The sequence below is a fragment of the Lates calcarifer genome, unplaced genomic scaffold (assembly GCF_001640805.2).
Source record: "Lates calcarifer isolate ASB-BC8 unplaced genomic scaffold, TLL_Latcal_v3 _unitig_5784_quiver_486, whole genome shotgun sequence".
Taxonomy (NCBI): domain Eukaryota; kingdom Metazoa; phylum Chordata; class Actinopteri; family Centropomidae; genus Lates; species Lates calcarifer.
In genome coordinates, this window is record NW_026117725.1 from 147,331 (window position 1) to 161,736 (window position 14,406).

Below are 14,406 nucleotides of genomic sequence, written 5' to 3' on the forward strand. Positions count from 1 at the left end.
CACGCACATGCCACAGACACAAACGCACATGACAAAATCCAGCTTGAGCAAAGTAGAGTTCAACATTTATGCCACAAAACACTGGAAAACACTCACATATTATTGAATTGATCTGTCTTTCTTTTTGTCACACACACTTACGGATCAGGGTTCGGCATGCAGTGGTCAAGGTGCAGCAGGCAGGTGGGAGAGAAGAAATGGATGTAGGAAGAAAAGGAGGGGAGAGAGTACTGCAGGAAACATCAGGTGGCAGAGAAAGGAAAGAGAGAGTCAGGGGGAGGAGGGGAGTAAAGAAGAAGAAGGGGTACAGGAAGTAAGGAGAGACATGAAAAGGAAGGCACCTCTATTTTTCGTCCTTCTACGATTGTACCATTTAGTTTCTCCCGTGCACGATCAGCATCTGCACTCGTTTCAAATGTTACAAACCCAAAGCCCTGCAGTGGCAAGGAGGTGGGTTTGAAAATCAAACGACAAAGGAAAGAAGTCCAGAAATTAAATGATGTAGCAAATGGGGAAAGGAAGAGAGAAGAAAAAGACACAAAGCACTGATGAGAGAGCTGCAGGTCAGGAGGTGGTCTAGATCTAGAGGCAGAGGCCAGAGAGACATCAGGCTAGTTAGACAAACATGAGAAACAGAGCTTAAGTTAGAGTAAGGAACGTTGGGAACACAGGACATCAAACCACAGACAAGAACTCTGATTATACATATACTAAATTACATTGTACAGTATAGATTAAATTATCACCTCATCACAGTGTGTATATGTGTGCATGATTTTTTTAAATTCTCTGTTCATTCTAGCACTACAGAATCCACTCTACAGGCTGCACAGGCAGTTACAGAAACAACTGGACCTAACTGAATTAGCAGATCAAATGAAAGCCTCCGCACACAGAATAGAGTTTGGGATGTGCGCGCGCGCGTGTGTGTGTGTGTGTGTGTGTGTGTGTGCGCGCGCGCGTGCATGTGTGTGCGCATTGTAAGGTGCAGCTGCTCTGCTGGTGTGCAGAGCAGGTAAGTGCGATATGATTACAATCTCCACAGGATCAGTCAGTCCCAACTCTCTGAGCCCCAGGATGCAGCTTGCTCATGACACCTTGGCTGTGGTCGAAAAAAAAAAAATCTCCTTCTTCCTTAACCTAGATGGAAGATGTCATGAAGTCAAGACAAGATGTGAAGGAGAATTCATAAGGGGTGATGGAAAGACAACTACAGTGCTGTTAGCTACAAATCAAGCAAGGCTTCCTGTCCAAAACAGAATCATGCCACCTAAGAATAGATATTCATTTAAATATAGGGTATATTTAACCATCAATTACTCCTATTAAGTAAAAACAAAATATATATTGTTGTAAAAAAAAGAGAGACGGTTGAGCCATTGAAATAATAGTTAAATAATGAATTTTGCAAGTGCCCAGAGTAAATTATATTCATATATAAGAAAATGTAGTTTTTTAGGGCATTCCATAATGGGTGAACTCATTAAAATGACACATATGTACATAGTATTTTGTTATGATGATGATAATAACTACAAATTCAATATGTTTATTCTTTATGATGACTTTTAACTAGGTCTGAAAGAAGTCTATAAGTTTTGGATCGTGTCAGAAGCAAATGATGAGTGTGAGGGACAAAAAAAATTAAGTATAAATAAATAAATGAATGAATGAATAAATAAATGTAGAAATAAATAAATAAAAATAGAAACATAAATAAATAAATAATAGACAAATAAATAAAAATAGAAACATAAATAAATAAATAATAGACAAATAAATAAATGTAGAAACAGCATTCTGCACTACCAAATATATTTATTTTGCATTTATTTTTTCTTATGTCATTTTTGTCCCTCATAACAAGCAAATAATAAATCCTCTGCTGTTTCTACATGTCTGTGGGTCTGCTGTGGTAAAACTACAGTGGTGCATTGAACACTGCAGCTTCAGGGAAAGGATTCTCTCCTTTTCTTTCATAAAGGAAGGTCCAGTGTATCCTAAGCTAAAGGAAATTAGATAGGAAGTACTGAAGGTCCTTTCCTTAACATTTTGGAAATTCAACCAGCTCTCATCATGGCTGCTACTTTGATACTACCAGGTCATATCACTCAGTTAAGAATCTTACTACGCCTAAAGGACTTTTCGACTGCAGCCCCATCTATCTACTGTATATGTTTCTGTGTTGATAAGATAAACTTGTTTCTCAATCTCTCATCTAGCACCACAGCCACAGTACAGTTGTTTAGAAACAGTTTTCAGCCATTTGGCTCCATCCTGTTCACTGTCACCCATTGAGGTGGTATCTGCTAAGGCTTATTGTTGAGGCCAAAGTGGAGGTGTAACTCTTCGTATGAAAAGATGATACTTTCAAAAGACATACAGGCCTCTAGTTTCACAGTGATAAAGTAGTGATAACTGAAGGTAAAGCTACACTGGCCACAAGCTATAAAATACTGATGACAGTGAAATACCATAAGAATAACATAAAATATCATGGTAATGTTAATCAAAAAGAATGTAAGTTCTAAGTCCCCATGAGGAAATCATAGGAATATTCTGTGATTCTATAATGCCTAAAATCAAGTAAATAAACTAGTGCCCCAGATTTTTTCTGCATTTTTTACCCACTCAATGCTTTCATTTTTTATTTAGTTCTGTTCAGTCATATCCCTGCTGCTGCATCCCCTGCAGCTTTCATGACGAAGATATATAATAATCATAATTTGCACATAATGCACATTCAAATGAAACTGGTGTAATAACCCACCGATGGAAACAAAATTTGAGTGTAATGATATGCACACTACCTAGATTTAAGATGATGCCTGAGTGTTCCTCCTTTGGTGTCTTCAGGTAAATGTGATGAGTTTGTTTGGAGGCTGATGGATGTCAATAAAGTTCTCCACCTTAGTGCCACTTTTTCAGTCTTGCATCACAAATCTAGTGGCCCCAGACTGAGGAAGGTGATGGGAAAGATGTTTATGAAGTCCTCTTAAAAAATGTTTTCTGTTCATGAAAAAAAAAATCAGGATACAACCCATGGCCTTGGTGGCTGGCGTTCAGCTCCACCCAGCTGTTGCCCGTCTTGTCTTTTTCTACAGTCTATGGTTATATTGTCCCCTGTACATTGTCTAATTGAGATCATTTCTGGCTACTGACATGAGTTTTGATGAACAGAGGAGTCCTGTTTCTCAAACCCCTGTGGAGACCTGGAACTTGTTTAAGAAACACTAGTGTTTTTTTTTGTCCATTTCATTAGCTACATAACGCAGTCTAAATGTTCTCTCTCAATCCCCTTCCTATGCTCACAGGACCTGTCTTGGATTGCGTTCTGGCTGCACCCCGACCCCATCGCTGTTTCACTGTATAATGGAAATTTTTCAGGAGTAGAGCGTCTGTTCTGAATTCATGTTTGCAGCTTGTTTAGTTGCTTTGTGACTATGCTTGAATATGATAACCCATTGTGCCTCAAATCTTTTCTGTGTTAACTATTTTTAAATGTCAGTATAGCTGATCTCATAACGCAGCTGCTATCAGTAGTAGCTAGTAGTAGATCAGCTGACCTGCTGGTCAACACAGTACTTTATTTATGCATCATGGTCATATTTCACACTGTTTCCAACATCTAACTACAGACAAACAATATATATATATATATATATATATATATATATATATTTATATATCATCCACTGTACTGAGACAAACATAGATCTCGAGATCTCGAGAAAATTTCTCAAGATCTTGCAAAAGGACATCTTTTTTTTCAACCTTCAGATTGTTTTTTCTCCATGTCCATGTTCCTCCAAGGCTCCACACTGCAGTGAGAGGTTACTTTCCCCCTTTATAAATAAAGCTTCAGTTGTTATTACCTGTTAATATTAGAAACAACTAACCTCTAAGAACTTGTGGGGGTGCTGCAACCTGATTTTTCAATTTAGTGATGCGTAAATCAAACATTTAAAACATTTAATGAACACATACATTACTACATGGCTAAACTTACAAACAGCTGATGCAATCAGCTCCAGAACAGTAAATTTAAAAACTTTATGAAATGGCTAGAGGGTAAATTACTGTGGTATCTGGTGATATAAATGAGGACAATAGATATACAATATATAAAAATGATGCAGTTCTATTTTAATTTGACCTTGGTTCCATCTTTTGAGTGTGTCACGAGGTCAGCTCTGTCTATCTCTGTGTTGCCTGTGCCTCCCCCTTGCACTCTGTCACTTCTGCTGGGTCTGCCTGCTTGCCACTCCACACCTGCCTTGCTGCTGCAATCAAGCTCATCTGGTTCCCATCAGCTCATCACTCAGGTTGCACTTAATCCCTGCTCCTGCCCTTAGTCCCTGCCGGATTGTCACTCCATGCACACGGTTTGCGTAGAGAGAAGTTCGGCTCATCTTAGCTCAAGAATCTGCATTAGCAGTAGTGCCAATTAGAACATTTCCTAACCTGTTTCTTCTGTTCAGTTCCTGCCTGCCTGCCTGCCATTCCCTCAACTTTCCAATCGGAACCAGCACCTCCAGCAGCACAACTTCCCCCCCGGATCTTTTCAACTGCCACCGCACTCCTTCTTAGACCAGCACACCCCCAACCCCTCTCCACCACAAGTTCCTTTAATAAACTTTATTTTTCCTGCAGTCCATGTTCTGCTTTTTGGGGTTCCTTGCTCAGGCGTGGCAGAGTGTATTCTAATATTTCATACTGTCTTGGATTCTAACTGGGTGTAGTATATTAGCATACTGTTTATGCTTACTTTAGCACTAAGCTAACCAGGCAAGACAGTGTGTTTGCAGACTATGTGAATCCCAATGGGAGCGATTCATTGTATGTCACAACAGTTTGGTGAGGTGTAAAAGCAGCCTGGAGGCAAGTGTCACTGATAGGTCCATAATTACTATTAGACAGAGGGAAACATTGAGAGGAGTGGAGGACTACAAGAGAAAAGGAGACCAGGGGACAAACAGTCAGATAGAAAATGTGTGTGAGGCAGCGTTCACTTACCTTGGAGCCTCGCTCGTTAAAAATGATCTCCACATCTAAAATCTTGCCAAATTGCTGGGGGTTGGGGGGGGCAAGGAATGAGGAGAAAAGCAGAAAGAGGAAGGCAATAATTAGAACATGTTAGCCTGCATTGTTTTCTCGTACTCTGAAATGAAAACAATCTTACCCAGTAAACCCTCCCCCTCACTGCTAAAGGTCAAGCAGTCAATGCTCTGAATTAACAAACTCCTCTTTATCCTACAATGAGATTAATAAAATATCCATTTACTCTTAATGCAGTTTAATGTGGTGTTTGCTCTTCTGTGGTAATAAAGAGATGTGTGTGTGCACGTGCGTGTTGGGGACTAGGGCTATGCAGTGTTAATGAGCTTGACAATGGTGGATGCAGGCACTATAGCAGTGCATGCACCGCTGATCTTAATGATGCCCATCATCTTGCTTTTCCTCTCCCCTTTCGAAACAAATAAATAAAAAATAAAACATAGAGAACAGAGCTGGAATGTTGTTAGTGGAGGCAAAAGCCACTCATTTAGAACAGGAAATGGGGTGTAGGAGGTAGGGCTGAGAGAGAGTTAAGGGATAGACCATGATAAACCATAGGTTTCTTTATCTGCTCACAGTGCAGACCATTATAGTAATTAACTGCCAAAACCCTCTCTCACCAATCTAACAATGCGATTGGTACCTATAGGTTGCCTTCTTATCTAGTTCTTAATGGTCTTGATTAGCTCCATGCTTCACTTTAATTGACTAATTACATAGGCTTGGTGCTAGTGACCACACCTTCCAGTACATGGTGGTGAATGTGTGGCCGTTATACTTGTTCTTGGGTTTATATAGGGTAAGACATAGCCCCACACCAACACTCCAACACCTGCTGCAGGAAATAAAACCTACACCATGATAAGGTTTTTAGCCTTATCATGGGCTTGAATGTATAGTAGCAATATGGAATCCCAAGAAAATAGGATTAAACCTGTGCAACACAGTGTTATCACACATGGTCTGTCAGCATGGTTGACCTATGACACCATATAGGTTACTCCCCCAACAACATCAACAACAGTATATTCTCTTTTGATATTTTTTTTAAATATCAGAACACCTCTTTGAAATAAAGCATTGTATGTGTTCTCTCTCTGATCATTCTATCCTTCTCCTTCTTGTCATCCTCAGTCTTTTAGTTAGACTGAGGAGCTGCTAAAATAATTTTATTACCCAGTGTTGGATTTTGGTCTTTTTATAATATCTGTGTTGTTACAATTACAAAAAAGAAAATGAAGTCCCTTTTCTATTTTGTATCTGTCATTTTTGAAAATGCAAACAAAGTTGAGCTGTTGAGCTGTTTTTGTTTTTCCCCTCTGTTTCTCAAAGGAAAGATGAAGACTCTCACTTTTGTTTTTTGACAATAACACTCAGTAAATGCTGAATTAATTTCATAGTATATTTAATTTAGAAAATAATTAACATCAGTGGAAAATAATAACCATTTTTAGTTCCACTAGAAATAAATATCACTTTCAAAAACTTAGATCAACAGAATGGAAGCTCAGTTTGAGCCGTCGCTGTAGGAGCAGCTGAGATGAACTCATGGCTATCTGGACTAACCTTGCCAGACAGTATGGTAATGCTCAGCCTTGTGCTCCCCATAGACCTTGAATCAAGCAGTTTATTTCAATAAATAAATAAACATGGAGCATGCAGCAGAGCAAAGGCAAGGTCACAGCCCCAGCATCAGCCCTGAAGATGAAATCCACCAGCAAAACACACATCAGATCATATACACACATGATTTGCATGTCACTCATGTTGCAGAACAACACAGTATTTTAGCTGGATATACGGATAATAATCATAAGTTGTGCCCTGGAAAAGAGGAAAATTTACAAAAGTTAATTTAATTAAAATATAAGGTAAAATGTAACAATTTAACTAAAAAAAAAAAAAAGATTTTTGAATGTATGCAAGATTTAATATTGGAGGCCTGTACTATGAAGGGATTTTAACCTACTTTGATTTAACTTGGGTTATTAAGAAAAGTCAGGGTTGATCAACCCTAGCTGCCCCAGTCTGTGTTAAACGGTGCTATGACAGTTGTTAAGATGTCAGTAAATTGAGTCGGTGTTAACTAAATTGGAGTTAGTTCATGTGCATAAAACGGGTGTGTACTGTATAGCTCTGATGAAGAGTGCACGTTAATTCTGTCAGTTTACGAGGAATTTAAAGAAATTCAAACTACAAAATGTAAAACCGCAGCTGTCAACAAAGCCAGGGAGATTTGTCATATGTTCCCTGGATACTTAATTTGTAATATGAGATGTAAGGACACGTAAAATATGTGATAAGTATTAGGATACTTGGATTACAGTCAACATGTTGGTCACGTCTGAAAATGAGCTGTTACTCAGTGTTAATAATGCCCGCCTTGAACACTCAGGCTGTATGACTGTAATGCTGTTATGTTAAATATGAACTTCATTTTAACAGTATTTCAGCCTCAGTGGAAATCTGAAGCGGGATGAAATATAAACATTCTATAATGTTATGTGGTACACATTCATAGTTCCTATCATTAATACTGCATATTTTGGTATGTAGTCTACAGTTACAACAGGCTGTCATATTGTCTTTCAGAACAATAATACCCCCACCCCTATTTAAAGGATTGTTCAAACTGATAATATGTAACACTAATGATGCTCAATTCTGCTGCTTGACTGTGAGAAAAAAGCAAAATAACTGAAATTGTAAATGGAAAAAGTGCAGCATAAAAAACACCATCCTTCGGTCCACATATCACTACCATCCACAACATAACTTGTAGTGGATGGTAGTGATATGATGGTCTTTAGACAACCCCCATCCTACGGAGTCAGACTCTCTCAGTCATTGTGCCAATATTGATTGGTTATTCCACCTGTGGGGCGGTAGTTATACAGGATAACACAGAGTTAACCACAAACATAAACTGCTTGGAAGCAGTTTAGAGATGCAGTGTAAATTATCATGGCAGCAGACCCCAGGTAAAACCTATCCACCTTTCACAGTACAGGTTGATCAGAAAGTTACACCCAGTGTCACTAAGTTACTCCTGAAGTTACTCTGATAAGCCCGTAACCTTGCCTCGTAGTATAGGCCTCCGGTTTCTTTGCTTTCTATTTCTGTTTGTGTGAGTTAGAGGCTTGGACTGCAGACAGCATGGACCAGAGCTCTCTGTCTGTGTCTCCCTCTCTCCACTGCTCTTTCTTTGGCTGGCTCTGTCTGGGTCTCTCACTTAAATGAGAGACTAATCCACAGTCTAGTTTTAGCCCAACTACATCTGTTTTCTTTTCCTCCTCCAGTAGAAGGTTGCATTTTACAGTATGTGTGTGTAAATCACAAGAGACCAGTGAATCATGACAAGGACAAGGTTTTGAGGACAAAGGGGGTTTGAATGCTCAAAATCCAGTTCACAGTGTGTGTGTGTTTTTCACAGTGATTATTTCTATTTTTATAAATGATGGTAAATGTTAGTTTGTATGATGTTGGTTAACCCTCTGAGACCCACATTAAGTGTTTTTTTCCATAAAGCTGTCATTTTTAACAGTATCATCAAGTTCCACATCCTACTTGAGTAAGAGTAGGATGTATCAAGTTAAAAATACTGGTAGTAGTTCAGATGAATTTATTATATCAATGTAAGGCACAGTAATTGAGTATCTTTACATTCATGTTTAATAGTGTGTGCATGTCATGGGGAAATTTTGTTTTGTTTTGTTTGTTCCTTATTTGGGTTAGTGTTGGGTAAGGCTCCAATTCCTAAACTACTGCAAGTCAGCTGCCTGCAATATTAGCTACCATGTAGTGGCTAGCAATGTGAATACTGTTGTGTAGGACTGGATTGTCAGCTCCAGTAGCAGGCATTCCACCCTGGACAATTTTATTTTAGGGAGCCCCAGAAACAAATTCATTCAAATTACTTTTTTTCTTCACTAAATTTTAGCATAACTTTGGAGCGTTACTTCATTCCCCGGCAGATAACCTATCATGACGTGCTTTGTATGGATGGATTTCTTAGGTAGTCTTTCATATGACATACGTAACCTCAACCCAAAAGCTGCCACACCCCCTGAAAGATTGTGTGTTGTCTCACCAGCAGGACATGGGACAGAGAGATTTTCAGGCAGCTGACACAAATCTGCAGGAGACTCTCTGAGCTACAGAAGGGGTGGTTTTCATCCTCCACCATGTTCTTAAACTACGGTCAACTGAAGGGGGGTTCTGGATATATTGGTATGGTAATTGCTATGACTGGCTGGTGAGCTAGTGATTATCTCTCGTAGCTGGACAACTGCTGTTGGGCATCTCAGCTCAGCTGAATTTATTTATAGATAAATGAAAGTATCCAGAAGCATGTATGGAGTAAAAGTACACATATTTCATCACAAATTTACTCGAGTAAGAGTAAAGTATTCTGCGAAATAACTACTCTTAGAAGTACAATTTATCAAAAGAAATTACTTGAGTACATGAAACAGAGTAAATGTAACTTGTTACTATCCACCGCTGTATGTCACTCAATAGAAACTCTGTGTGACAGAAGTAATTGGAACCTTATAGCTTCTTATCTTTGAGATAAACCCATTCTTTTGGGAAGTGTTCATGGGTGTTTTTCTGTTTTGCCAGGAATTTTCATTTTCTTCCCCCTTGCATATCCTTAAACATAATATTCATCATGGCAGTTCCTGTCCAGAATTACAAACAAGGGCACTTTAAAATGACTAATCAGTATTGCTTACAGGGAAAAGACATATATAGCACATAGATCTGTAGGTCTGTCTGGATAGCTTCTTAACACCTCTGTGAAAAATCACCTCCAAAGCCTCAGCTGCACTAAATATCTTACTTACTACTCTATTTTTTCTTAATCTGTTACTACAATAAACTTAGATCAACATGTCTTTGGTTTGAGCTCAGAATTATCAGCCTTGCTCCTGTTTGGGCCCACAGCCATGTAACACCATGACATCAGACACTCTAATTGGCTGTGAGGGTAACCACTGGAGTCAATAGGAGTGTCTGTTTCACAAACATGACTGGTGATGCCATCAACTAAGATGGCATATGAGAGTTGATCAAAACACATACAGATGGAAGGCATCAATGTGTAAGGCAAAAGCTGAGACCATTCAAATATTTTCCAACTTTTTATTTACTGACTGAAGTAAATGACTCACACAGATAAACTGACTTGTCAGAAGGTGCTGATTGATGGCTGCCTGGATTATGGTGACAGGCTAACATTTTTTTGAGCACTACATATATAGTCCACCTATCCACCAAATGTCCTTGGAATTTCCTCCTTTTCCCAGATCTAACTGCTCACCTGTTTCCCATTCCCAATCTTTGGAATGTCCCTGCCTACCTACACACCTGTTTTTAATTTCCATAATTTTCTCCCATGTATTTATATCAGGTTGTTTCTCTCCAGTCAGTTGCCAGATTGTTGCTAATGTCGCTTAGTGTTTACCTTTTTGCTGTTCATGCTGTGGACTTTGTTCCTGTTACCTTGCTTGCCTGCCTTTATTTAGTTACCTAGTTAAATTGGCTGTCACCTACCTGACCTATCTACCTGCCTCCTCGGAAGCTTGACTACCTGTAAGCCACCCTGCCTGTGTGTCTGTGTTTAGGTCCTCCCTGACTGTGCGCCCACCACCAGGTGAGGGCAGACCTGCTGTATGTCTTGCTCGTGCTAGGGACAAGACAATCTCCAAAGGCTACCCTACCCCCTAACTGGGGAGAGGCTGCTGACTAACTGGCCATAACGCACACACAACGTGTGTTCCTTTTTGCCCCAGTCATAGCTGTCATGTGATGTCATTCCCAACTGTATAGCCTTGAAACTATCTACGATAACTAGATAATACAGTTATTTACTGATCATTATTTCATGATGCACATGCATTTCTGCCACACTACTCAAAAAACAATTATGCTGGCCCTCTATTTGCAATATTACATACCAGCAACAATGAACAAAGACCAATACACCATACACATAACACAAACGGTCTAGTGCAATGCTGGTTTGCTTAAAGGAAGGAGGTGTCTGCTGGTGGAGTGTGACTGAAACATTCCTCAACAATTAATATATTTTTTTCAGTAATTGGCCCCTGGTAGGCTCACACTTTTCCATCCTTGCCAAAGTATATGGATATGCCAACACTGTCTGAACATAATCTATGTCAAATTTCTGACCTTACTTTAGCATCAAGAAGGTTCCATGTTTGAACCCTGGTTCACCCGGGGCTTTTCTGTGAGGAGTTTTCATGTTCTCCCTGTGTCATTTGTCTTCTAACAAGAAAACCCATTCAGAACACACTGCTATTTTTTATTTACTTTTATTTTTCTTTTTAGATATAGATCTAGCACAATGTAGTAAATTGCAGAATAATTTACAGTAATTTTGCTTTATGTTTCAGGTTTTAATGTAAATTTAACAGTTTTTACAATAGCATGTAAACATGCATAAACTGAAAATACGGAGGTTTGGTGGTGGTAGGGTCTCAATGAGAAAACAGATGAATTTTGAAAGCTGTTGTCACTGAATGCTTTTTGTGCTACAGTAATGAAAAGTGATTCCTAGTTTAGTCCACATTGACTGCTGGTGTGTGAGTTTGTTTTATCACTGGTATGTCCTATAGATCAGATCATTAAGAATCGTGGCAAATGAAAGTGCTCCTCCACCAAGGCTAATGAGTGGGATGAAAGCTAGCTTTTAATTGTTGTCCACAATGGCTGCATTATTTCATTAGAACTAATTACCCTGTCAGCCATGCCAGCAGTAAGGCAAGCCAGCATCAACACACACACACACACACACACACACACACACACACACACACACACACACACATATAAAGCCCTAGTTAGCACAAATTCAATAGTCTTGATCAGTATCAGTGAAGTGATGCTCAAAAACAATGAGGTGATATAGCAGTGTGAAGTCTGTCCACTGATTTTTGTCAGTTTAAGTTATAGAGGAAAGATATAGTTTTCTGCAGACATCATCCTATGAGGTTGGAGGTTTCCCCACCAAAGTCTATAAAATCTAATTGCTGACCATGTAGCTTGAACCACACATGAAGGAATAACTGCTTCTTTTGTATACCACATGAGTAAATACCAATTCACTATTGCTGCAGTTCAGTGAAAGGGAGATTATGTTTTTCATTTGCTAAAACAAAAGGGCAATGTAGTTTTTAACAAACCTTACACAAGAGTATGTAATTTTGCAATAGCACTTTTTGATAATTGTCCTCTCTTTTAATCTTCCTTTATTACGTTTTAACAATTACACTGCTTTAGTGTCACAGGTAGCATACAGGTTCAGTAAGCTTGTCTGAGTCAAAATGACAGGGCTGATGTTTTGCCCCAGTCCGGCCTCCAGATTTTCCTGACTGATTTTGACTTAGCTTGTTGTGATTTAGAGGTGTACTCCAGGGTCTACCTGAATACTGTGACATTACTGTTGGGTGTGGTAACATTCCACTTCTGACCACACTAACCAAACCCAGTGTTGCTGGCTGGCCAGATGGATGCGGAGGTTTCTATGTTTCTGCTTGACAGGTGGGTAACATTAGTTTTGCTTGTGTTTTACAGAGCCAGTAGGTCAGTATTATTTTGTACTGTTTGTTCTTGGTATAAAGTCACAGTAGGAGGAGAGTTGTAAGTATTGTTGTCTGGAGTTACTGTGCAGACTCTGGTAAATCCTCTTGTCCTCTGCATGTTAGCTTTGCTGCAGTTAATGTAACAACAGTTTGCTAACACAAAACCTAGATTCTCTGTCATTCATTCACAAAGTCATAGACAGGAAGACCAGAAAACAAAAGTTTGAGATCACAGTGGGATTGATTCCCAATTTGAAATATTATGCTAGGTGAAGTTACCTTCCTTGTTAGCTTAGATCAGGGGTGTCAAACTCAAATACACAGTGGGCCGAAATTAAAAAAAAGGCTACAAGTCAAAGGCCAGACGGGTTCAGCATTTATTGAAAACTTATTGAAACAACCTTTTTGCACATATTGAACCTGGAACTAAGAAGGCCTATAGATTATTGCCTATAAAACAACATTAATTATGAAATAAATTAAATAAAATAAACAATAAATAAATAAAAATAAATAAAACCAGTTTCATTAATTTCTTATGGCTCTATCTGCAGTAATTTCAAGTGAAAATATTTTCTACAGTGAACATAGCCTGCTTTGAAACCAGACTTCTTTTTTAACTCTTCTACCTTCTGTAGCCTTTGTGTCGTGTCCAGATGCTTCTATCTGCCCGTGATTGATGTGCTTATGCACGAGCAGTGCATTGTGGGATTTGTAGTATTATGGCGGTGCGTGCGAAATAGTAAATAGATTTTGTCATGCGGGCCAAAGATAATTAATTCACAGGCCAGATGTGGCCGCGGACCTTGAGTTTGACACGTGGCTTAGATACAAATATACAGGTCTGTCTTCGACTACTGTAGTTCTGTAAAAACAATTGTGACAACTAACTCTTAGGGTGTAAATTACAAGTTTCATCACAGTATGATATCATATTGACAATGATTCAACATTCGCTTCAGTCCACTATATAGATGTAAAACATGTGATGGAGCATAACAATTTAAGATTTAAATATTAACCGCTCTATGTACAAATCTAAAGGATGAGAATGAAAATATAGAAATCCTAAATGTATTTATTCTAATAATAAATGGTATACACATACACATAATGAACCATAGAACAATTCTCATAAAAACAAACAGTAGTACTATGTTCTCTTGCTTTCTTTGCAGTAGCTTTACATCAGTCAAACTGCTGCCTGTAGTGATTTTTCAAATGCTGATACAATGAGGGGAAATGACAGGAGACTGAAATAGACAAAGATTAAAACTATACAGATTTGTCCCAGTAGAAAATATGATATACAAATACAAACTTATTGTTAGCTAGCTCATTCTACCATTTTCTCTCATTTACTGATCATTATTTCATGCACATATAGTGGGCCACTGCTACAAAATATGTATAGCGGAAACACTGTAGACAAAGTTGGCGTCTTGGTCACAGCTCACAGCTCAGTTATCCGCTTTTAACTTGTCATATCACTGGTAGTTTCTGCTTTAGCTGTGTCCATTCTCGTGATTAGCATACGCTCTCAAGTGACACTGGAAGGCAGAGAATCGGAGTGACTCACACTGCCAGCGTCGTGCTGTTGTTCTGTTGTTCTGCCCTCTGTCATCAAGTATCTACTCCACAGTTAGTTTTGTTGTTCGGTCATTTTAAGACAAGATCTGGACTCTTCCACTAACTCTCTGTTGTAAAAATAACAGTCTTTCAAATCACGATTGCCATTCAA

The 14,406-nt window shown here is 38.8% G+C and overlaps 1 protein-coding gene across 1 annotated transcript in view; it reads right to left on the reverse strand.

Annotated features, from left to right (window-relative positions):
* The window catches only part of LOC108876794 (RNA binding protein fox-1 homolog 3), a 266,422-nt gene that overhangs the window by 30,950 nt on the left and 221,066 nt on the right, over nt 1-14,406 (reverse strand). Inside the window, exons 5-6 of the mRNA XM_018666526.2 lie at nt 5,017-5,070; nt 342-434 (exon numbers count right to left, since the gene is read on the reverse strand). Coding sequence (XP_018522042.1) covers nt 342-434; nt 5,017-5,070 — 147 coding nt within the window. The remainder of the gene's footprint in view (nt 1-341; nt 435-5,016; nt 5,071-14,406) is intronic.